The sequence below is a fragment of the Semicossyphus pulcher genome, unplaced genomic scaffold, assembly GCF_022749685.1.
Source record: "Semicossyphus pulcher isolate SPU_LCO1_2020_fin unplaced genomic scaffold, fSemPul1.0.p SCAF_17, whole genome shotgun sequence".
Classification (NCBI taxonomy): Eukaryota; Metazoa; Chordata; class Actinopteri; order Labriformes; family Labridae; genus Semicossyphus; species Semicossyphus pulcher.
The window spans coordinates 26,295,113-26,321,132 of record NW_027211681.1 but is presented as its reverse complement, the minus strand read 5'-3'; the positions used below and the strand labels follow the sequence as shown (position 1 = coordinate 26,321,132).

At 41.0% G+C, this 26,020-nt stretch overlaps 2 protein-coding genes across 2 annotated transcripts; both read left to right on the top strand.

Annotated features, from left to right (window-relative positions):
* Window positions 1-3,809: 3,809 nt before the first annotated feature.
* LOC138595067 (B-cell receptor CD22-like) lies at window positions 3,810-8,203 on the top strand. The gene is made up of 9 exons (XM_069666385.1): window positions 3,810-4,154; window positions 4,247-4,459; window positions 4,607-4,939; window positions 5,767-5,997; window positions 6,473-6,739; window positions 7,373-7,633; window positions 7,791-7,878; window positions 8,005-8,038; window positions 8,108-8,203. The coding sequence occupies exons 2-9, from the start codon at window positions 4,360-4,362 to the stop codon at window positions 8,201-8,203; spliced, it is 1,410 nt and encodes a 469-aa protein (XP_069522486.1). The 5' UTR covers window positions 3,810-4,154; window positions 4,247-4,359.
* Window positions 8,204-8,888: 685 nt separating this feature from the next.
* On the top strand, window positions 8,889-24,027 carry LOC138595066 (B-cell receptor CD22-like). The gene is given in 14 exon segments (XM_069666384.1): window positions 8,889-8,925; window positions 11,853-12,012; window positions 12,014-12,162; window positions 12,290-12,499; window positions 12,616-12,738; window positions 13,445-13,588; window positions 14,252-14,488; window positions 14,754-15,014; window positions 16,747-17,007; window positions 18,297-18,378; window positions 18,462-18,522; window positions 19,938-20,128; window positions 20,940-20,946; window positions 23,617-24,027. Coding segments are annotated over 14 exon segments (2,334 nt in total).
* Window positions 24,028-26,020: the final 1,993 nt, after the last annotated feature.

The window sequence follows — 26,020 nt, the reverse complement described above, 5'->3', positions numbered from 1 at the left end:
CCGTTCCTTGCTCTCTCTCACCGCTCTACTGCTCTACCAGAGAGGCGCGCGACTTGCGAGCCGTGACAGTGGAGCAACTGGGAGGGACGCGGCGACGGATGACGGACAGGAAGCTCGGCAAATCAATTTACTCGGACCGAATAAAATGATTGGTCAGACTTTTATCAGAAATATATGACAATTAAATATTGATGAGTTTCAACGCCTAGTTGATTTCTTTTACATTTTATTGCGCTTATTAGGAGCATTTTATGATTACAAAAAAAAAGCGTAAAAATGCCAGAAAGGTAAGAATTGCTTTAAAGGCACTGGAAGCCTAAATTCACAATAACCTTCTAACTAGTTAAAAAACGGTCTTAAGTACATAAAAGCTAGTATCTAAAAAGTGTTCAAGTAATTAAAATTATAAATATTCTTAATTACATTTCTGAAAATTTCCTGATTTCCTGATTTGAATTGGGTATACTTATCATAATTTACATAAGTGAAACATATGTTACTGATTGATTTCAGATGTCTTCTGCTTCCTCTTAATTCTGAATCAGGCTGGTCACACATACTGTTTAGGAGCTGCGAAAAGCTGATTGTCTCAGGTTCTGTTGCTGTGCTAATGAACCACGCAGATGTCAATCAAACGCTACCTGCCATATGTAAACAGTCTTGAAAAATGGTCCGAACTAAATGAGACGTTTCTTGAACTACATTTTAGAAAAGCTTTTTAATTCTGAACTCAGAGTCCCAACTTGCCACAAAATGACGCTATCACTGGCATTTCTGGAAACTACAGTATATTTTAAGAACTCCTTGCATCATTTGCATAACAAAAGTGAGAACAATTTCTCCATTTCAACTTGGGGATTTACAGTCATATGACTGCTCATGCATATTGATGCTGTAGAGAGGAAGGCAGCAGGCCTGTCTCTTTACAGCTTGAAACGTTTTTTCACAACGTTACCAACCTCAGACCTTCAAAGACCACATTCTCCTTTTTTGCTAGTAGCCTACACATGTCTAATGTGACAAACTGACATTCAGTATTTCTCATGTGATCTTCCTGCTGATCTAACAGAGACCTGAGCGGCAGCTATGACTTTAGCAGCAGCAGCAGCAGCAGCAGCAGCAGCAGCAGCAGCAGCAGCAGCAAGTGGATTTGTTGTCTTCCTTCTATCTGTGTCAGGTACTGTACCTTTTTATATTTATACTGTAAGTCAGAAACACACTACAGAAACTCAGAGGGCAGTTTTAATACTAAATATTTGATGTGTGATGCAATGTGCTTCTATCCCTGCGACACCAAGAATGACCTTTTCTTTCTGTAAATTGAAGTGCACTTGTTTACAATTGACCCTGTGTTAGCAGCAGACTCTGTAGACTTCTACCTTTATATTATGACAATTCTGAACTAAAGAATGGTGCACCATTGTGGGCGGCTGTGGCTCAGTGCTAGAGTCGGTCGTCTCTCAATGAGAAGGTTGGGGGTTCGATCCCTGACAGCTGCAGTAACATGTCGAAGTGTCCTCGGGCAAGACACTGAACCCCAAATTGCTCCCGGTGCCAGAGCCGTCGGGTATTAATTGGCATACATCTGAATGGAGATTTGCCATCAGTGTGTGAATGGGTGAATGTGACATGTAGTGTAAGAGCAGCTCTGAGTGGTCGCAAGAAGAGGAAAGTGCTATGTGAGTGCAGTCTGTTTACCGTTAAAGGTAGTAGAGCTGTGTTTGAGTGGATGACGTATGAATGGATCGTGCTGCAATCTTCAAAACTCAACTTCAGCCACCGTTTGCAGCACTAGCGTCAATTTAAAGGCTGATAGGTCCCTGAAGGCAGAATTTATACCGGTATTGTTTTGGTTATTGGGTCGGGACTTTGCTTTCTGGTTTGTTCTCATGGCTCACATCAGCCCCCTTTCCAGCAGGCAGCTGATTTTAGTTGAACACTGCTTAAACATGCACAGTAGTAGCCCGACAGAGTAAGTAAATAAGCAACTAAGTGATGAACATATTGACGCATCTATGTGCAAAAAAATTCAGATATTTCAAAGGTTCACAGGGTTATTTTAGAGTTCCTCATAGTCCCGCCCTACTGTGCTTTGTAAAGCAGAAGGTCAAACACAGGGCTGTCATCCAGGAGACGGCTAAACCCTGAGTTGTGACCAGGGTTGGACAGTAACGTAGTGTGTGTACTTGAGTGCTGTACGGAAGTACATTTTTTGGGTATCTGTACTTTACAGATTTACTTTATTTTTGGGGGAAAATTATTACTTTTACTTTGCTACATTTGACAGGCAAATATCGTTCATTTGACTATGAATGTTCGGTAACACTTTCTTTGAAGGAGTGTGCGTAAGACTGACATGACACCTTCATAACCATAACCATGAACATGAATGAGTCTTTATGAATGTTCATGACTGTTGTCATTAAGTGTCATTCGGTCAATTATGTCCTTTTTAAATGCAAATTTAACTCAGATTGATCTCAAACAATGTCAACTTTGCATTAAAAATGTCAGTCTTATGCACACCCCTTCAAAGAAAGTGTTACCGAATGTTCTCGTTACTTTCGCTCTGAAGTTAGCTGCTGAATTTTCTTTTCTTTTCTGAAATCCAAAAGACAACAAACCGTGTTCGTGAAGTTCTGCGTGAGGTTTGTCTAAGTGGTGTTGCCGTACCTGTACCTCACGCGTCTCCATGGTTGAAAGTAGAGCAAAGGTCACTCAGATCAGGCGGTTCATTTAGTGGTGCTAACGATGCTACGGCTGACATTTTCCCTGGTCGTCAGATATTTTTGGTGTTTCTTATTATTGTTCCTTTTATTTTGGAGCTGCGAATCTGTGAATCTGTAACATGTGAGTTTAAAAATGTGAATAATGTTTTCTAAATAAACAGAACATAGCAGAATGTACACCCATGTATTCTTCACTGGACTCATGCATTGTGAAAATACAATGTTTTAAGATTTTTTTTAAAAGTAGTTTGAATACTTAAGTATTTTTAGGAGTAAGTTCTCCAGTAAGTTCTCAAGTAATAATTTGACGGAGCAACTTTCACTTGTACTGGACGAATATCTGAGTATCTATACTTTGACTCAAGTAATGAAGTTGTGTACTTTGTCCACCACTGGTCGTGACATGCAAACATTGCCCAGACTGAGAGAGTTTTCTCTCAGTCTGCAAATTACTATTTTCAGAAGAAGCTAACAATAGCTGTGGTTACATGTCCAGTCAATGCAGAAATAAAATGAGACGTTTTTCCTCATTTCTGAATACTGCTATATTTTTATAATTACACTTTTCACAGGAAATAAAAGCTCATTTAAGTGACTTAATTAAACACCGGTAGCTGCTGTTATCTCGCTCTCTCTCTATCGCAGTAGTTGACCACGCCTCAGTGTTATACATTTCTCTTCACACTCTGCTGCAGCCTCGCCACGGAAAGAAAAGCAGCAGACTTTTTTCATGCACTACACCCTTCTGAAATGTTCGATCCTCAGCTCTTTTTTTATCCAGTTCACTAAGTACTGTCTTAAAGGCCTGAGCTGCACTACATTGCTTCACTGCAACCTCTAAATCGTTGTCCTGCCTCTATGCTTTTAAAATTAGCTGCAGAGAGTGTGTACGTCTTTAACTGTTACATGGCATGATCATTTCTGATGTACAACTGAATAATTTCTAGATTTCCCAGCTGTCATTGAGCGAGAGGTGGAGTACACCCTGGACTGGTCAGCAGTCAGCATCAGGGCTATATGAAAAACATGTATAATAAAAAACAGCTGATGTGCTCTATGTTACAGTGGTGCAGGGTTCGGATGACTGGGGAGTGACTTACACTGCTACTCAGATCTGTGCTGTTACAGGATCAACAGTGGAACTAAGCTGCACCTACACATACCCATACTGGAAAGATGGCCAAAGTACTAAAATTGAAAAAAAAATCTGGTTTACTAATGTCCAAGACGGAGAACCCGTAGATCTGACAACAGACTCAAAGTACACAACTCGTGTGACATACAGCGATGGGAACTTTCAGAGACACACACTGAGAATCACAGACCTAAAGAAGAGCGACTCTGCTGTGTACAAGTTCAGATTCACAACAAACACACCAAGTGGAAGATATACCGGTGATCCTGGAGTCACTCTGTCCGTCACAGGTAACATTTTGATTTAACATGTAAAAAATAACTACATCAATGTTTTGTGTATGTTGACAGTGTTTTCTAACATAACTGTTTCTTCTTTAAAGATCCAGATCTCAGTGTGCAGGTCAGCAGATATAATAGCCGGAATGTTCTGTGTCAAAGCAGTTGTCCTCTTCCTGCTCATTCCTCCTACGTCTGGTACAAAAATGGACGAGAGATGACAACAAAAACTTCATCTTTTTCAGTCCCGTTTAGTTATATAGACAGCTATTCCTGTGCCTTAAAAGGACAGGAGGATTTCGCTTCTCCTCCAGCGTGTGAGTTTACCTCACTTCATTTGCTACTAACATAACAGCATCTGGTGGAGCTTTATAACTACTTGTATTTTTACATGCCGACCACTATTGTGACTCCTCACCAGCTCTTTTTTAAAAGAGGTTAACAGTTTTTTTTTTATCCTACAGGTGTCGGTGGTAAAAGCTGTAACAGAGTGACGTATACTGCCAGAAGCATCTGTGCCATAAAAGGCTCATCAGTGGACATTTCTTGTACTTACAACAGTTACAGAAATGATGATAACTCAAAACACTGGTTCACTACTGAACCTAATCAAAAGTGGTGGCATAACTCAAGACCTGAGGACCCTCGTTTTCAGGTCCTTGAAACAGAGAGAGGACGCTCCACTCTGAGAATCACTGACCTGAGAGAGAGCGATTCATCCCAGTATCGCTTTACATTCAAAGCAGGATACTTTGAATGGAGGAGCAGTTTACCTGGTACATCTCTGACTGTCACAGGTACTCATAAACACAAACTGATGAAAATACCCTGCACATTGAAGAATACTGAACATGGTGATAATGGTTGACCATCATCAATATGTTTTAACATTACTGTTGTATAAGTAAACACACTAAGGGCCTGTGTATGTGCCTGTTATTCTCAGAAACCCCACATCTTTTTTCAATAGTTTCCGATTAGGTCATGAGCATACAGCCGCCTGGAGGAAAGTGCAGCATCCAGTGTCTTTGTTCAGAGGGCTTTGCCTTTTTTGAGGCACTTTGAGTACTTTCATTTTAAAATCACTGAACTTTTCAGGAAGAAGCTCTATCTTTTCTGAAAGAAGGATGGAGGAGAAGCTTGATTTGGCCGAGCTGGACCATATGTCCAAAAAATGATCATTATAGAGAAAGAAAGCAGCATTTGGGAGCAGATCCCCCTGAAACAGTCCCGTCTTGTTAGAGATTTTGGCAAGGTGAAGTTCACTGTGTTTTGGTCTCTGACGAATCGTGTCATGCACCCACATCGAGTGACAGTGGTCATAGTTAAACTCATCCAGACAAAGTACGAAGGGCAGCATCCTTGGTTTCTTGCTCACAGTGAAAGAACAACCTCAAACAAAGAGGTGAGAAAACAAATGAGCTGGACAGTAAAATCCAGCACAGGTGATACTTGTCAGCACCCTGCAAGCACCCTTCTGTAGGAAATAAATGCTATGTGGACACAGGCCCTTTGCATGCTTGCTATGATTCCTACGAATTGTATCTGTTGTGTTGATGTGTAGCTACATCCATCATTTAGTTTACCTAAAACCAGTGATAATGGTAATGTCTCCTGTTCTCAGATCCAGCTTTTCAGGTACAGGTCACCAGGATAAGACTCCACCAGAATGATGTTGAGGCAGAACTGAGGTGTCACAGCAGCTGCAGTCCACCTGGTCGTTATTCCTACATCTGGTTCAAGAATAATCAGAGAATGTCCGTGTACGAGAGATCCTATAAAGGCCGGTTTTCTCCGGAAGCAGAAATCTCCTGTGCTGTTACAGGACATGAAAATGTTCCCTCTCCGTCAGTGTGTGAGTTTACTTCACTGTTTCGGGATTAAAAACACACTGCAAAGTAAAGATATTGTAAAGATATCAAGGCAATGTATTTATATAGCACATTTCAGCAACAAGACAATTCAAGATAAAATAAAAACCGCTAAAACAGGTGCCAAAATATAAGAGCTACAGTAATAGAAGCTACAGTGCAGATATAAATAAGCAGAACAGTTTTTTAAAATAAATGTATTAATGTATGTCAATGATGAAGCCACAGTTGTCAGTATGAAGAAAGTGTTTAAAAAGAGACTGGGTTTTTATTCCTAAAACTAAACTAAAGGTTGACTCACCTCACCCATTAATTATACAGTTTTTAGATTCAACAACAAAAAGATCAGCATCCACTGTGACAAAAATATAAAAAGAGAAACAAAACAAGTCAAAAAGAAACCCTTGGTGTGATAAAATGCTCTTATCTCTAAGTACTGCATGTCGATGTCTCCTCCAGATGCTCCAAAGGTTTGTTCAGTGCTGAGTCCATCTGGTGAGATACTGGAGAACAGATCTGTGAATCTGACCTGTAGCACTGATGCTAACCCAACTGCTAATTACACCTGGTACAAGAAGAATGGGAATCCCGACTTTCAGCCTTTCAGTTTCGAGCCACAACTTGTCTTCAGCTCCATCCAGGCCTCTGACTCTGGAGAGTATTACTGTGCTGCTGAGAACGAGCTGGGACAGAGAAAATCTGAACACGTCCTCATTGATGTGAAATGTGAGTGAATATAGTTTTTAAAGGAACATATGGCTGAAATCAGTCGTGTTGTATCTGGTTAGGAAAGGATTGGCTTTGCAGGTAAGGCCTTCTCACTTCTGTAGATGTTTGAGAGGCAGTGTGCCTCTACTACAAGACAACTCCTACTAGATGAGACTTGTAGATGAGTGTAGCTGTAGAAAGTTTACAGTACTTACATAGCAAGTGTTGTGGTCAGCTTTGTTTCAGTGTATTTAGATAGTGTGCATCAAATAATGGCAGATCAAAAATGATCACTTGAAGGCTACATCACACTGCCGGCAAAGATGGCCCAAATATTATTGATTTGCTTTATGTGACACCCTGCAATACTGGGTCCATCTCAGTCTATATCTGTAAAACCATTCACATCTGTTCCTGGTTCTGTCTTCACATCTGTATTAAAGCAGCCTTAGTGTTTCAACTTGGTCAAAATTATAAATATGGTCCCCATGATTACGTATGAACCACAGCGTGCTACATGTGTTGTCTTAGTAAATACAAGTCAGTTCAGGGCCATCCAGTTAATGCTAGATTAAAAATTATGTGAACTGCCAAACAAAAAGAAAAATCAGATCAGCACACAGTCATTAATAAGTTCATCTAATCCACCAGATGCACCAAAGCTTCCCTCTGTGTCAGTGAGTCCATCTGCTGAGGTAGTGGAGGGCAGCTCAGTGAATCTGACCTGTAGCAGTGATGCTAACCCAGCAGCTACTTACACCTGGCACAAGGAGAATGGAGACTCAACTTCAGTTTCAGGACAGATCTTCACCATCACTGACTTCACAGCTGAACACAGTGGGAATTATTACTGTGAAGCCCAGAACAAAAGAGGACGTAGTAACTCCACTGTACATCTGATTGTGGCCGCGGGTAAAATTTTGAATTCAGCTACACACACACCTGTTCACTGCACCAGACCAGATTGATGTTAATAAGTAGCATCTGATAACTGATGTAAAGAAAAGGTCCTGTCTTCATTCCCAGACAGTTGGAGTGAGGTTGATCACATATCTGTCTTTATTTGAAGGGAATTCCACATTAATCATGAACATCATCAGGCTGACTCTGGTGCTCTTGCTGGTGATTCCTCTGCTTCTCCTGATTGTGTGGACGAGGTAAAACCATTAAAATCCACCAGTTCACTCACCTCTCTTTCATTTAGCTCCTTTAACTCCCTTTAGTTTTATAGTTGTGAATTTCTGTGATGAGTTTTGTCATTTTTGTGTTTTGACTCAATCCAGGAAGAAGACTCTGAGCTTTGCAGAGACGATAGAGGTGAGAGAGAGAGTGTCTTTGAAACATGAATAAATAGATTCTTAATTAAATCGTATCATCTGTCTTCAGTTAGACTCTGGTGCTGAGTATGAGGACGTCTCAGACTTGAAGGCCGTCACTGCAGCACTGACAGAAGACGCAGAGGAGCAGGAAGACACGGTGTGAAGTCCAGTCAGGTCAGAGCCTCCTGCAACGAATAAAAACGTGCGACTACAGTTTTATTGTCACAGTTACGAGTATAACTTTAGTTTTATGTGATTTTCTTCAGATGCAGATGAACCAGAGGCATGACTCACTGTGGAGAGCGAGGATGTGAAGGATGTAGGGGGAGTGGAAACATTTACCTTCTACTGCAAAAGTTTTCATATTCAGTTTTCAGCATGTACGAGTCAGCAGCACAGAGAGTTAGCATCAGCATGGAGCAGAAGGGTTAGAAGAATGTGGCCATGGCAGCTTAAACTGAATCATGTGGAGGTGTCAAACATTAATATTTAGATCAGCTGATGGTTAGGTGGTGTGTGACATTGTGACTTATTAATCACTGCTTTATATGCAAGCTTGTCTGTCCTTTAGAAGGTAATTATCTTGTTCCTTTAAGGACCTCTACAGCAGCCTCTCTTTTCGCTCTGCTACATTTGTGCTCTTAATGTTTAAGTTTTGCAAATACTGTATTATTTGTGCTTCTACAAATAATTTTGCACTGTGATGATATTTGACTACGAGGCCCAAAAGAACCAGGACAGGAGAACGGTCCCTGTTTAGCAGGTCATGTCCCCGTATACCACCATTACCAGTAATTTCAAAGACACAGGGAAAGAAAAAGAACCTCGAAAGGAGAGCTGGGGCCTACATGGGCTTTCCCCTGCAGAAGAGAGCCTTCTCTGGAGGTAAACTCTCACAAAAGAACCAGGATGGAAGAACGGTGCGTGCCAATCATGTTCCACGTTTAGCAGGTGATGTCCCCGTATACCACCATTACCAGTAATTACAAAGAAAAACGAGGAAAAAAAAGAACCTCGAAGGGAGAGCTGGGGTCTGCAGAGGGTCTGACCTGCAGGAGAGAGCCTTCTCTGCAGGTAAACTCTCACAATAACCCTGCCTGAAAAGGACGGGAGAGACTCTGCTATGGACGTAGATTTCCAATGTAAAGATTAAAGTAAACATTATGGAAGAAGCGGAGAGGATAAAACTATCCTATTATCACACAGACAAGCAAGACAATCTTTACATCCACCTCTGCATGGTAGGAAACATTGAGATCATGTGGTGGGATTTAATTCCGGCTGCGTTCTCAGTGACCCCGATGCTGCGCTGAGAGTTGTTGTAGGGATAAAATTTCACTGTCATTGTATCTCACGTGACTACATGTGAAAATAAATGTATTGCTTTGATTGTTTTTAAAGTAACATTTGATTTGAATTAATAAATAATAAATACTTTAAAATATTCTGATCAGCGTCCTGGTTTGCTAAGAGTTTAGATTGTCACACATTTATATCCAAGAGAAGCTCAGTAGAACCACAGTTTGCTAGATGGTCAAAGTATTCCTGTGTCTGATTCACATAAACAGCCAGCGTCCACAACAGGTGACGGATCTGTTTTTAAACTCTGTGGTCGGAAACATTAGAGAGCTAAATGATTTGGATTCAGCTTTAAAGTAAATTTCACATCAATTTTAAGCATTATTTTCTTCAACAGCTATCAAGACAATACAACTCAGATCTGTTCTTTAGCTTCTGCTTGTTTCTCACATTTTGTGTCTGTCAGGATGAAATGTGCCACAGTGTTTATTATGATGTGGGATGTTGCTGAGATGAAGGTACACAGACCACAGAAGGTCATGTTTGAACTCTAAACCTCCTCTTGGTCCATTTAAAATACCTGGGTCCTTCATCCTAACAGAGTAGGTTATGAATGAAGTATCTGTGGTAAACAAGTTCAAATGCAAATGTTGTCAATCATAACAAATAAAGTTCAAACGGTTAAACAAATTGGACTCAACAATCAGAGCTGGAAGGTAAAATGTTGTCAGGGTCCTGATTCAGTATGTGATGTTTCACTGTCCTCTAGTGGAGAAGTTTCAGTGGCACATTCAGGCTTCATCAGCCTGACTGCTCCCTCTACATCCTGCTTTAAAGGAGCAGTTCACCAAGATAACATATTCACTCTCTTACCTGCAATTGTGTCCATCTCTTCAGACGTCTGAGGTGTTGTTTTATTTTGTTGCACACTCTGAGGTTTGGTTGTTTTTTTCTGTTGTGTTCAAACTAACAGGCATGAGAGTCTCTCCACGTCTGTGTTCAGCTTCTCTCTACAAACAGCAGCGACCTGACCACAGAGTGAACAGAGAAGAAACTAAGCGAGACAAAAGTTACACTTCATTGTTACCTCCTCTCTTATATTTAATAATCTGTCTGATTTTCATCCTGTTCAGTCACACTGCCTCGTGGTTCACAGGTCCAATCAGTCCTGTTCCTTCTCCTCACCTGCAGACTGTGAGGCCTCCTGCCTCAGTGCACACAGAGATGAACTGTAGAGGCCATGTGTAAATATTGATCATCAATATAAGTGATTGTTGTTTAATATGTGCTTTGTGATACAGCGTGAGAGCGACTGTGAGTGAGTCATGTGTATTTTACATATTTATCAATAGTTAAAATAAACTCTGTTCTCAGCATGTGACCTTTTTTTATCACATACTGCTGCAGTGCAGAAGAAATTAAACTCGTCTGTTTTCCTCTTCTCTTTTTGCTCTTTTCTTGTGATTTATGCAGCAAACAGGTTTGAAACCAACAAGCTGTGTCACTAGTCTTTTTTAAGTCTCTCTTAACTTAGCTTAAAACAATCTAACTTCCTGGTGATGTAGGTGTTAGCTAGCATTTGACACCTGATGTATTTTAGTCGTAAAGAGGAAGGAAACAAGCCTCACAATTCTGTCTTCTGCTGACTGACTGCAGAAGAAAGACATCTTTGACGACGACGTCCTTCATCTTTGTAAGTAAAAATAATAATCAATATGTGTCATTCTGTTTTATTTCTGTATACTTATTAGTTTATCTGCTTTTTTGGTCCCTAAAGTCACACAGAAAGATGAGAGGAGCAATGAGGAGTTTAACTGCAGCAGCGAGTGGATTGGTCATCTTCCTTCTCTCTCTGACAGGTACCTTATATCTACAGTTAAATTCATTGCATTAAAAGAGGGGATTCTGGGAAAATGTGGGCTGATAAATGTGGGTTAAAGTGTGGAAAATGTTGATCACAGGAAAGCAAGAAACGCTACAAACATTGGTTTTGTGTTGTTTAACTCTGTAGACAGAAATGTGTCCAACATCAACATCTTCTGCTCCTGTTTTTTGGATAAAGAAGCTCTGTGTGAAAAACTTGTACATGCTGTAAACTGAAAATATTATTGTACACGTTTATAACTGTTCCCTCCTTACTCGTTAAAAACCTGACACCCTTTGTATCTCTTTTCTGTAGCCGACCCTGGTTGCAGAGGCTTCAGCTCATGTGGTGCACGATCAGTTTTTATTTCTATAAATAGAAACTTTGATCATTGTAAAGTTTTTTGAAAGGTGAACTTGTGTCACTGTGAAGTCTCAAGACACTGTTTGAACTTCATCTTTTAGCATCTTACATCTGAACCACACAGTACAGTTTCTCACGCCTCAGTGTTCTGCATTTCTCTTTAGTTTTCACACTTAACTCAGCAGCAACCTGACCACAGAGTAAACTTTCCAAAGAAAAGCACAGACTCTGTGATAATTCAAGTCATGCATGTTGATTGTGTTTCCTGATGTGCTCTGTGTTACAGTGGTACAGGGGGAGACTGACTGGAGAGTGACTTACTCTTCCACTCAGATCTGTGCTTTAAAAGGATCAACAGTGGACATCAGCTGCACCTACACATACCCATCCACAATGAATCAACAAACTACTGAAGTTCAAAGCAGCCTGTGGTTTACTAAAGAGTATTAGTCATTATCTTTTTCATGAGAACAACTGCACTCTGAGAATCACAGACCTGAGAGAGAGCGACTCAGCTGAGTACAAGTTCAGATTCACAACAAACCAACCAGGTGGAAGTTTTACTGGTTCACCTGGAGTCACTTTGTCTGTCACAGGTAACAGTTTCACCAGAATATTTGGTGTTTTTTGTGAATACTACTTTATCTTTGTGGGTTTTTTGTATCTGTGAACTTTATTGGTTTATTTTGAAATAACATTTCACTTCTTTCTTCTCATGTTCAGACCTGCAGGTGCAGGTGGAAGGATCATCAACTCAGGTAGAGCTGAGGTGTCACAGCAGCTGTAATGTGGCTGATAATCCTTCATATGTCTGGTTCAGTAATGGAGTGAAAATGGATGAAGAGACATCTTCTCTTAGAGTCTCTGTTAATGATGAAAACAGATATTCCTGCGCTGTTAAAGGACGTGAGGATTACCGCTCTCCTGCAGTGTGTGAGTTTACTCCACAGTGTCACTAACACAACTTATATTCTGTTATTTAACTCTTATTTTCTACTTAAATCATAGTACAATTTTCTTTACCAGGTTCTCTATATATTTTCCTCCAGATGGTCCAAAGCTTCCCTCTGTGTCAGTGAGTCCTGCTGAGATAGTGGAGGGCACGGCTGTGACTCTGACCTGTAGCAGTGAAGCTAACCCAGCAGCTACTTACACCTGGTACAAGGAGAATGGAATTCAAAACCTTCAATATCTCAGTGAAGGACCGCAGCTTCTCTTCAGGTCCATCCAGTCCCATGAATCTGGAGAGTATTACTGTGCAGCTGAGAACAAGCTGGGGAGGAAGTCTCAACACGTCTCCATAATTGTGAAATGTGAGTTGAACAGCTTGTTCAGTGGCAGCAAATTGCTTGAAGACATTATGTGTGAAGAAGAAACCCTCACTCCATCAGGTCCTGTGCTGGATTTTCAAGTTATAGCAAAAGTGTGAAACATTTACACTCCTACTTTTGTTACTTATCAGTATGTTTTTGCTCATGTGAAATCACTTGAAAACAAGAATCAATGTGTATTTGTTGTCTTAGAATGAGCCCTTTAAACAGGGGATGCAGTTGCTCCACCACAGTGTCCGCCATGTTGGCTCAATTTCTTTTTCAGGACCTTTAGCATTTGGTCTCAGTAGGTTCTCCAACATGCTTGGAGGGGACAGTGAGGCGAGGGGAGAGGTCATCAGTTAGTTGCAATTTGCAACCTCTCACTTTATGCCACTTAATCCTCCATACTGTGACTTTAACTTAACTATATTCACATCATCTTCTCCAGACGCTCCAAAGGATTCTTCTGTGTCTGTGAGTCCTTCTGGTGAAATCAGACAGAACAATTATGTGACTCTGACCTGTAGCAGCGATGCTAACCCAACAGCTGGATACACCTGGTACAAGGAACGTGGTAATCAAGCTGTCAGTACAGAAGCAAAGCTTGTCTTCAGCTCCATCCAGGCCTCTGACTCTGGAAAGTATTTCTGTGCAGCTGTGAACAGGCTGGGGACGAGGACATCTGTATCCACCAGCATTGATGTGAAATGTGAGTGAAACAACCCTTAATAAAATAAACATTCAGGCTGACTTTGCTGATTATATTTGCTTTTTTCTGTAGTTTCAGTCTTTGTTGGCGCCCAGATTTACTCCGCTGTTCAGGGTTATGCATTCAAGCTTCCCTCTGTGTTAGTGAGTCACTCTGGTGAGACAGTGGTTGGTAGTGGAGCATGCAGCTGGTGAACGAGAAGATTCTTCACTGCTAAATTAATCTGTAGTTAACCTACAATGTGTCGACATTTCAAAGCAGCTACAGTCTGTGAGAATCTGCAGTCTGATCAGAAAATAAAAGACACTTAATCTTAGAGGACATGAAGACATGTGGTTCACTGTGTGTTTACTGCAGTTTGTCAGTAAGAAAGTGACACACTCTTTTAACTATACAGCAAATTATCCATCAACATTCTGATTTATTCAGCTGAATATAACAACAGTTGGAGGCCTGGATGAAAAATAATAGATGATATAAATTGTGGTTTTAAAGACACTGAGGTTTAATCCTCACGTGTTCTTTCTTCATGCTGGCTATTGGCTCCTGAACCAGAAAGCCAAACAAACCCAGCAGATAGAGACAGCTCTGACCTTCTGTAATGAACATATGAAGATTTAAACGTCTGTATTGTGTTAAAATGAATATTTTTGTCTTCTCAAGATGCTCCAAAGAGGACCTCTGTATCAGTGAGGCCCTCTGCTGAGATAGAGGAGCGCAGTTCTGTGACTCTGACCTGTAGCAGTGATGCTAACCCAGCAGCTACTTACACCTGGCACAAGAAGAATGGACATGTGGAACGTCAACCTCGCAGCCCAGGGACACAACTTTCCTTCTGGTCCATCAAAGCCTCAGACTCTGGAGAGTATTACTGTGCAGCTCAGAACCAGCTGGGGAGAAGTGAATCTGGACCTGTTTTAATTGATGTGAAATGTGAGTGAACAGATTATTATGACGACACTGAAGGTACAAATCATCTATTGTCACAAAGTGATGCCACACAGCGCTATGTTTCTGTGTTTATGTTCATGGGAAATGGCTTCATCTAATATACCTGTATGTCTGATATGTATATCTAATATTTGATCAGTTATTGGATGTTAGTATTGACAATTTAAGCATAAAAATGTCCACATGACATTAAAACAGATGTTTTCTCCTCCAGATGCTCCAAAGGATTCTTCTGTGTCTGTGAGTCCCCCTGGTCAAATTATTGAGAACAGTTCAGTGACTCTGACCTGTAGCAGTGATGCTAAACCAGCAGCTGAATACACCTGGTACAAGGAACGTGGTTATCAACCTCTCAGTACAGAAGCAAAGCTTGTCTTCAGCTCCATCCAGGCCTCTGACTCTGGAAAGTATTACTGCGCAGCTGGGAACAGGCTGGGGAGGACAACATCTGTATACACCAGCATTGATGTGAAATGTGAGTGAAACAACCCTTTAAAAAAATTAACATTCAGGCTGACTTTGCTGATTATATTCGCTTTTTTCTGTAGTTTCAGTGGTTCACTGTGTGTTTACTGCACTGTGGCAGTGAGAAAGTGACACACTCTTTTAACTATACAGCAAATTATTCATCCAACATTCGGATTTGTTAAGCAGAATGTGATGAGACATCATTTAGGTGGAGGCCTGGATGAAAGATAATGAGATTATATGAATCGTGCTTTTATAGACGCTGAGGTTTAATTCTCTCACGTGTTCTTTCTTCATGCTGGCTTTTGGCTACTTGGCAAACCCAACAACTAGAGACAGCTCTGACCTTCTGTGAATTTGTAGATTGAAATTTCCGTATCGTGTTCAAAATATATTTTTTTCATCTCAAGATGCTCCAAAGAGGACCTCTGTATCAGTGAGGCCCTCTGCTGAGATAGAGGAGCGCAGTTCTGTGAGTCTGACCTGTAGCAGTGATGCTAACCCAGCAGCTACTTACACCTGGCACAAGAAGAATGGACATGTGGAACGTCAACCTTACAGCACAGGGACACAACTTTACTTCAGGTCCATCACAGCCTCAGACTCTGGAGAGTATTACTGTGCAGCTCAGAACCAGCTGGGGAGAAGTGAATCTGGATCCGTTTCAATTGATGTGAAATGTGAGTGAACAGATTATTATGCCGACACTGAAGGTACAAATCATCTATTGTCATTGGTTTTCATATTGCATGCCATTTTTTAAATCAGTTATCCATTTCAAACATCATCTATTGATTGGTAGTGTTATACAGATCGAGGTGGAAGGGGAACTTGTTTGGTATGGAGGTCGGGGGGATCTTCTCTGAACAACCTGGATGATGCCATTTTACCTTAAACCTTAATTACATTAAATCAGAATCTGAATTTGGGTTTATTGCCAGGTAGGTTTACACATACCAGGAATTTGGTTTGATAAACGTTGTTGTCATTTAAATTTGTACCTGAAAAAACGTTTTTATTTTACTTTAGACAAGTTAATTTATTAACTATATTTGAAAAAGTTTCCATTGTTTTATTGTAATATTAAAATATTTTTCCTTATCTTATTCATTTTCAGATACAGTTCATGCAGTGTCCTCACTGTTTACCTCGTATCAGCTCCTGCTGTCTCTCTTTCTCCATTATCTGCTGCTGTTTCTCTCCCCTCTTTCTGCTGCTGTCTCTTTAATTCATTACAGCATGCTGTGGGATCATCAGATGGCCCGCTAAACCAGCGCCTCCAGAAAGTGGTGCCTTAGCTCACTGCCTATATGGCATACGCCTTGAGCTGGCCCAGCTTGAAGGCCACATTATTCATTTAATTTTTATCTCCTCCAGATGCTCCAAAGGTTCCTGATGTGTCTGTGAGCCCCTCTGGTGAAATCAGAGAGAACAGTACAGTGTCTCTGACCTGTAGCAGTGATGCTAAACCAGCAGCTAAATGTACCTGGTACAGGGAGAACCAAACACAGCCTCTAGGACCAGAGAGAAGTTATCATTTTACCTCCATCAGCTCCGATGATAGAAGGAACTACTACTGCAAGTGTGCGAATAATTACGGAGAAATAAATTCTTCACTTCTGTTCGTAGATGTCCAGTGTAAGCCATGCGACTCTTTTCTTCTTTTCATGGAACAAAAGTTCTTTAAATCATTCATTCAAATATTAATGGAGTTTGTCTCTCTATATTTTGTCCTCCAGATGGTCCAAAGCTTCCCTCTGTGTCAGTGAGTCCCTCTGCTGAGATAGTGGAGGGCAGTTCAGTGACTCTGACCTGTAGCAGTGAAGCTAACCCACCAGCTAATTACACCTGGATCAAGGAGCATGATGACTCTCCAAAAGCTTCAGGACACATTTTTACCATCAGCAACCCAGGACCTGAACACAGTGGGAATTATTACTGTGAAGCCAAGAACACAAGAGGACGTAGTAACTCCACTGTACATCTGACTGTTGTGGCAGGTAAGTTTCACACAGACATACTCCAGTATAAGTAAGATGTTGACAGCTCCTCCATATGTGAAGGAGGAAGCACACAGTTGTCCTGTTAAATAACAAGATTAATCGACACGTTATGATCTGAGTTTTATGCTAACAACATAAACTACATAAGTTCAGCAAGATCTTGTTATGGTTAAAACAGGCCAATGTTGATTGTCAACTCCTGATTCAGCACTTCCAGCAATCTGTGAAGTTGGAAGCCCAACTTTGTCCTTCTGCCTCAACAGCTTAGACTGACAGTACGATGTTCACATGTACAAATATTCAGGTAATTTGTCAAAGTTCCAAACAAAAAAGAACCCAAAAAACATATTCAGAATGGGCTGAAGACAAGTCCAAAGAAAGTTTCTAAAACTGGAAAAGTATCATCTTAACCCAAATGTCTGAATCAGAAGATGCTTCATTTGGAAGGCCTAATTTGGAATATCCAAATAGTATATATTATTTTTGTGATCGCGGTAATTGGAGCATACAGTCTGGTCCTCCTTTTTTAAAAATTGGTAACCAAAACCCGGTCTGACACTTTTCCCAAGGTGTGCCATCCAAGACAGCCCAACAATGTCTCATCTACCCCCCGGAACTTGCAACAGCCTTGATTAGCTTTTAGGGATATACTAAGTCGGACTTCCCCCATGTCCTTAGACTCTCTTAGGCTTCACCCAACAGAGGATGTGTTGGTCAGGCTCAGGAGCCCCTTAAAGTTCCCTATTCTGGGTCAGAGGTCCTTTTGGTCTCCTAGTACCTGCCTGCTGCCTGCAGGAGACCCCAAGGTCAGCCAAGCTTGAAGCCTTCCTTCATGATTAGAATCATCTTACGGAACCACAAAGGCAACCAAAGATCTTTGTCCGATGGTGTTATGGTACCAAGTGCACCAATGAACCTCCCTATGCTCAAATATTGTGTTTGTTATGGCCAATCTATGACTAGCACAGCAGTCCAATGACAACCACCACTGTGGTTCAGTTTGGGAAAGCCACTCTTCCCAATAACCCTCCTCCATGTTTAGTGTGGAAGTCTCCATGTGGAACTAAAGAATTCCAATATGAATCCAGGATGCCATCCAGGGACTTCGACAAGGGTTTCACAGCATCAGGGATGTTTGACTTTTGTCTTGGTCATTATTTTGTAATTTCATCAAAAGAAAATACATCAAGTTGGAAGAATATGTTTGTATTATTATATAATGGGGTAACTTTCTGCTTGACCCGAATCAATTGTCAGCCTTTTAATATGATCACTGTTTCTTTCAGGAGCGTGGAAACTTATTGCTCCTGCCACAGTCTCTGCTATTTTCCTCGCTATCATATTCATCTGTGTCCTCCTATGGATCATGTGAGCAGTTCTGTTTCACCAAAAAGCATTAGATACCATTGAGATTACTGCCATGGTTTAACTTTCTAAATATATCTTACCAGAAAGAGGAAGGCCTCCAAGCATCCATCTGAGCCTGTTGAGAGACCAGACAACAGAGAACAGGTGAGGAAGTTCATAAATTCAAAGAAGGAAGTATCTTTTTGTGTCTCGGTTTTCAATTTAAGACCAAAAAGGAATGCCTACAAGGATTCACTCTGTAAAAGCTTTGTTACAAGTGGAAATAGATCATGAAGCCTGATGTTCCTCCTCAGCTCTGTGTTTATCAAATGTATGATACACAGCAGACTGGAGTCTCTGTTAACAGTGACAGACAGACAGACAGACAGACAGACAGAAAGATCCGCACGATTAACACACAGAAAAAAACGATTCTTAAGAGACACAGCGGATAAATGTTACATCAGACAGGAATGAAAGGAGAGGTCTCCCGTTATCGTTCCCGTGGATATGGGGAAAGTGGGTGGTGCTTAATGTGACCCAGGACACGTGTGTGTTCACACTACTAGACGTATGTGGATAAATGTGTCCCAGACCACTTCTGTATGTGGCCTGAGTAATCAAATCTGAATGTGTCTTCAATCCATCCTGGGAGCGTTCAGACCTGTAGTTAAGTCTGTCCACTTGTGATCTGATCACGAAGACCACATGTTGATACCAGGTCTGAACGGGGTCTTATTCCAACAAAGACAATCCCTTTTAAGCTGCTTAAATGGCTAATGGAAAAGTAGTATTCCACAGCTTTTCACATTTACATGGAGCCTATTGCCAATCCTTGCAAACTGAAGGCTTGTTGGTTTGTTTACAATGCACAGAGCTGACATTAAAAAGGATCTTGAACCTGATCTGGACAGATATGTTGAATGTGCTGTTTAAATGCCCAGATAATGCTCCCTAGAACTGAATATCACCGTATCCCACTTATCTTAATTATAAAATGCTACAATATGAATAAGGTATCTGGACCATGACCCATAACAGAGTCGGAATATGATCATAATAATATGATAATATTGGTCGAAAATTCTAATACATGTAAAAGTATTCATTGACACACCAGGAGTAGGTAGATTTGGGCTGGTGTAGATACTGTGGTGGGTAGTTGAGGAGAGAGGAACAGGTGAGCAAGTTGCTGCAGGAGCAGTTGACGAAGATCGTTGAGAAAGTGAGGGGATCTGTTGGACGGATGGACAATTACAAATCCTGGAGAGCTACAGAAATACATGGACCTGAGGGATGAAAGACCTAGCTAGAGACTTGAACAGTGGGTCAGACTGGTTCTACAAAATGTCATCACTGCCCTTTGAAGAAATAACAACTATTTATCATCTGTTATTAATGACCAGGAACTGGAACACCAATAAAACCATTGGTTTCACATACAAATCTCTAGCTCCCTTTTCTTTTTTGCCTTGATTAATTCTAACTTCTGTCTTTGTAAGTGTCACAAGCCTTAAATTCTGTCTTTCAGATTTCCATCTACAGAGAAATAATTGAACCTATTTGTCCAATGTCCACAGATACAACCGGCCAGGCGGGAGGCTGATCTTGAATATGCCACTGTCAACTTTTCCAAAGAGCAGGCTGATCCTATCTACTCCAACGTCACACCAGCAAAGTCCAAAAGACACAAGAAACAAAAGAAGGAAGAAGAAGAAGAGATGGTTGAGTATTCTGCTGTGAAATTTAACAGTGCCAGTACAGCCCAGAGGTAAACAACACGTCACATTACAACATTATATTATAAAAGATCAAAGAACTGTAATTCTAATAATTTTGTGTTTAACTTTATTTTGTCCTGTTAACATGCTACATTCAATGTATTTCTCCTTCAGACCCAGCAGGGAGGAAGCTGCAGAGGATCCAGCTGCATTGTACAGTACAGTCATCAAACCCCCCAAAAAGCATGCACCAAGGAACCTCTAGTCTACTTTCATCCATGGAGACCCTTAAAAGAAACCACTTTGAGTATTAAAACACATTCCTCAGGAAACGCTAGTTCAAGAACGCAGGTATACTAATTATGGCAGTATATGCTTTGTGTACGACTTAGCATTTAAGTCAACTGTAACAGATACGTAAAGTGTTTATGAATGATTTTATTAGATTATGAACTAAAACAAAACCCAGCCATCTTCACACCATCTCCAGGGCTTGGAAGGAGAATCATTTCAATGCTCTAAACTTGTTTTATTTTCTAACTTTTTCATTTCCTCTATTGTCGTTATTTGTACACTCATTTGAAATTATTTATACTACGGTTACATTCCAAAGTAGCGTACATTGCTGCTTTCTTTATTTTTACTGCAGTTAATGGGCCTAGTTGTTTTGTATGTATACCTGTCTATGTTGGTAACATTATATTTGAATATATCCTCTGCTTTGCATTTTATATGTTATGTATTTTTTGGGTTTTGCTCTGCAAAGAAAGAAAAGTAACTGGAGAAGAAATAGTTTTGTTCGCTGGTTTATAATGTCTGTGTCAGGGCTTGTTCATTTTTTTCCCTTCATTTTTTGTTCAGTGTCTTGGTGTGCTTAACACAAACTCCTGCTTCCCTCCTGTTACTTGAGCACATTTATAGATTAGACAATAATCTCCTGAACTGTAACTTCCTCACTGATTTCAACCTCTGAATATAGTTAGTTGAAATGGCATTCAAGTAGCCCGTCATCATGGCTGCGTCTGTGCCAAGATAACACAGATACAATTCATTGTCATACTTTTTGAACAGGTTATATAAATTGGCCAATAATATCATTATTAGATGAGCCACTAACACCTTGTCTTTTCTCTTTATAAAGACCGGAGACTACAGGTAAGAGTGCTGGATCTTGGGTGGAAAAAAAGTGACTTGACTCGGGACTTGACTTGCCTTAACTAAGGACCTGACTTGACTTGGTATAACCTGTGACTAGCCTTGACTTGAAAAAATGACTCGAGACTTGCTTGAGACTTGGACCAAATGACTTGAGACTTACTTGGGACTTGAGCAAAGATGACTTGGTCACATCACTGGTATATAGTATATTAGTATTATAGTATTAGTACCATCTATTAGCATGTTCATTCACCCATCATGCACTGAGCCAAAAGTTAACAAGTGGATGGTCAGTGTTTCCCACAGGATTTTGTGAGACTATGGTGGATGGACTCCGACTACCAGATAAAGGCAGTGTGTTTTCATGTCCGTACCAAACAATTAACGACCATGCTTTTTTTATTCGGATCTGGATGGCATTGTTTTTGGGCCGGGACCTATTTACAGTTTTGACAAGCGCATCTATTTTAAAGACACAGAGGGAGAAAAGAAGTGAGTCAGGGAAAAGTAGACATGGCGTGCTCTAAAATGAGAAAAGTTGACAGCAACAACAGAGATTTTAATCAAGACTGGACAGACTCATATGATGTTCTGTGACTGTGGCCATTATTAAACGTGGACACCGTCTGACTCCGTCACTCTGTCCGTCACTGTTAACAGAGACTCCAGGCTGCAGTTTAGTTCAAACTTCACTGATAAACCTGAGAGTTACACAGAGCTACATCAGGCTTCATCATCAAATGACCAGTTTTCCACTTATGTCTGCACTTCTTTTCTTATGTTTGTGCTCTCTCTCTCTCTCGCTCTCTCTCCCTCTCGCTCTCTTCAGGTCCGTTAGTGCACAGTATGTTGAAATATTATTTGTTTCATTATTTATTGTCCGTTTTAAAACTCACCATGAAAAAAAGTATAACTGCAATTGCTTTTCAGCAAAACATAAAATAAAATTTGGCTGAAATAAAAGGTAAAGTGAATCCTCTGATTATGGTAAAAACTTTCTAAGTCATTATAATCCTGCCAGGAGGCAGAGAGAGCAGCTTCAGTGAAGTAAAGCTCTCTCTCTGCATGGACGACATTAGACTACCATGTGAATTATGGCCCTTCAAATCCTGCAAGAATGTGACATTCAGGCTTGAAGTACCAGACATTTATTATTTGAATTAATTTGTTTTCATTTACAAAAATAATGACACTTATATCATAAACTGGGGCATAAAAATAAACCTGAATACAGAAAATAAAGCTTTTGACACTCAGAATTTCCCTGAGGAGACTCTCTCAATAAATAAGGATTGAAAAAGGTGGAGAACAAAGGATGCGGAGGGCCCCATGCCTGTGTTCGCCTTGGGCCCCCATATTGCTAAATCCGCCACTGGCTCGCGGTGCTGCAGCCGCTAATCTCCCCAAACTTTACGTTCTGTCACTGCCTGCATCGATGCATGATCGCCAACTTCACGCTGCATCAATTCCACACCTCTAATAACTGTGTGGCCGAAGGGAGGGAGTGAGAAGAGTCGAGAATAGCCAGGCAACGCCACCTGGGGAATTGCACCCCAGGAAATACAATAACCACTCTTACTTTAGAAGAGCACACAGGTTCGTTACACCAATATGTTTAAAGAGGACGAGAGACGGACTTCCACATACAATAAGTTTTATTAATTCAAATAATTGAATAGGTCTAAAAGAACACAAAGATGTCACAAATGCACGGCCTGAGTGTCAAAATAATAAAGCACTGTAAATTGTGGTAAAAGCATACACAAATGGCAGGAACAGGGCTAAGGCTTAGCTTGGCGGACAGACTAAAGCAAAGCAACCAACAAAATAAACCCACTACTAACCACCACGTGCCACACCAAATTCAGGGAAGTGAGAGGGGAACCACCACCGGGGGGAGTCTGCCGCACGCTACACCCGCTCCTGTCCTGGAAAAGAAGAAAACAAAATTATAATACCACGTGTGATGGGACACTCAGGCAGATGGATTGTACAGTTAAAACAGAATGATACTACACCACGCACACTCACACCCAACAGACAAAGAAATAAACCTAATAACTAATTAAATGATAGAGACCAAATACGAATCTATAAGAAAACAAAGTAACACGATAATAACAAAAAGAAACTTAACACCAAAAACTCAGCTGTGAGCAGGGACCAGGAATAATATTCCCTTTCAATAAGCACACGAACACAACAGCTGAATATTAAACTAAATAAACCACAAAAGAAAATATTTAACCCAAACGAATAAACCCAAATAAACGAAGACAGAAAGGAATTAACCAAATCAATAAGAGTTGTGGTGGGATGGAAAACCCGGAGCTGCGTGGGCACACGGCAGAATTACTGTGTCCCTTTAACCCACATGTAGATCACGCAGCAGCAGAAGAAGACGGCGGAGACGAAGCGACCGCACCAGGGCTGGGGGGCCGTGGACAGCCGTCCTTCACGATGCCCAGCTGGTAGTCCGCGTCACCGAGCCGTGGCAGCGCAGCCCCACACCGAGCGCAGGGGGAAGAGGAGAGACAAACTGTGGCCTCAGCAGCTACAGCAGGACAGAGAGCAGGACAAATTCAACACGACGACAATAAGCCAGCAGACGTCGTTAACAAAAGAGCCAGCTTACCCGAGCGAAGAGAGCTTAACCCCTGGCCCAAAACACCTTCACGGTTTTCCTGGTGAGGGCAGAGAGCAGACTCCACACTCCTCAACCTCCTCACAAAACGGCACCAATCAACACGGCCGACAACGCTATGGAGTCACAAAATCACCGCAGCTGTAACACCATGATGCACAATAAAATCAGTCTATAAGTATAGCAACACTCGCCTACCGTACAAATCCCGCTCGGGGCAAACAACCGGAGCACGCCAGCAAGCCCTCTCTCAGTGAACGCCAGGCAATAGTGTGCGCACCCGCGAAAGCGCGACTAATAACAGGTGGCACCGCTGCGCAATCAGGCACAGGTGGTATTGATTGAGTGGAGGTGGAGCAGCACTCAACCTGCCACATGTGCATCGGTGCAAAAACATCATGTTTTGTTGTCTCCTGTCACTGTACCTCTGAATAGGGATTTAACGTAAGTAAAACTTTCCTTCACACCATGATGTTAAACTTTACGCCAGTCCGCGGATCACCTGCGTGCTGAACCGTGCGATCCCACCGCTAGATGGTAAGTGGGTTTTATTTATTTACTTTTTTCCCACATTGTTAATAAGGAAGTAGAAATGTCCATCTTCATTGTTTAAAAAAAGACGAAACAAACAGCCGACTTTGTCAGATAGCCGCTCCACTGTTTCCTCGTATACAGGATGTGCAAGTTTCACTTTTAATGACTTCTAACACATTAGCCACGTTAGCTTTAGCCTTATTAGGTTATAATGTTTCACAATGCTTTTAGCTAGTTGTTGAGTTTGCCTGCAGAGAAGCCAAACACAAGCTTTTTCAGTTCTACTATTGAGAGATGAGACATCGAGCTTCAGATATGTCCCTGAAGGATTAGGTCAGATAAAACTTTGATTATTGGGAAGATGCTGAAGAAAGAGAAACTGAGAAGTGAAAAGGGGGAAACAACAACAAATGACTGTATATATAGATGGACTCCACCTCCTCACGTTGTACAAAAATGAAGCCAAAACCCCCCAGAGAACACAAGAAGCTGTTCTGCTGCAGACTGAGCTCCTCTGAGGGATCTTTGCCGTTTTTTTCTGGTAAGTTAGATGTGTTATTCTGGTAGCATGAGGGGCTGTACTTTGTGTATTTTGGCTTCTTTTTTTTTTTTTTACAACAAGAGGAGGGGGAGACAAGTCGTCCATCTTTATAAACAGTCATTGATTGTGTCCAAGATCTGCTGATAATGCCAGGTAATTTATATACAACTCTTTCACAGTGTATAAAGAGGAAAAACTCTTTATGAGCCAGCGTGCATCGCATGTGCAAAGTACTATTACAATTTCTGTGAGACCAGGTTGGTGCAAACGAACCCTTGCCTTACCCTGGGACCATGATTAAACGTGCATCTCTTCCTGTGTCAGAGAGACATCTCTGTCAACATGGAGCTCTGTCAGTTTGCACCCGCAGACACACCCAGTAACTTCTCCTCTGCATCAGCTGCGGTTTTCACACATTTCTTTGGCTACATTTTCACACATTTGATCTTTGTGTTACTTTTGTTCTTAATCTGCAATGACTGTGACCTGATGTAGTTAGTTACAGTAAAATGACTTGATATATTAGTCCAATTGTTGCTCAGCCAACATTTTTAGTAGCATCCATCCATCCATTATCTTCCGCTTATCCGGTGCCGGGTTGCATTGGTAGTAGCATATATTGCTTATTATTCAATATTAATACGTCAGTGAGAACCTTCTTTCATGCAGATTAATGATGTAAAGAGGAAGGAAGTCAGACAACTTCTACAGCTTGACTTCTGCCTTCTGATGACCACAAAGGAGCATTTTCTGTGAAGAGAACATCTTCTCCCTGTTGTAAGTAGAATTATCCATTGATATGACTGATATGTATTTGCAAAGGTTCTTTACCGTCCCTGCTGATGTGTTTTATTCTCTCTGAAGTCACACAGGGATGAGAGGAGCAGCTATGAGTTTAAAAGCAGCAGCAGCAAGTGGGTTGGTTATCGTCCTTCTCGTTGTGCCAGGTACTGTACATCCTCATTTACATTGTAAGACATTTATTAAGCTTATTCAGAACAGGCTTCATATGTTTTTAAACATTTTATAAAAGAACAGACTTCCTAAATGTGCACTTTTCTGGAT

Bases quoted from the DNA above. Each gene is read 5' to 3' on its own strand.
- LOC138595067 (XM_069666385.1), top strand. From the start codon at position 4,360: ATGACAACAAAAACTTCATCTTTTTCAGTCCCGTTTAGTTATATAGAC. The intron at 4,940-5,766 runs GTACTCATAAAC...TCCTGTTCTCAG, and splicing joins TACATCTCTGACTGTCACAG to ATCCAGCTTTTCAGGTACAG. The intron at 5,998-6,472 runs GTGAGTTTACTT...TGTCTCCTCCAG, and splicing joins TGTTCCCTCTCCGTCAGTGT to ATGCTCCAAAGGTTTGTTCA.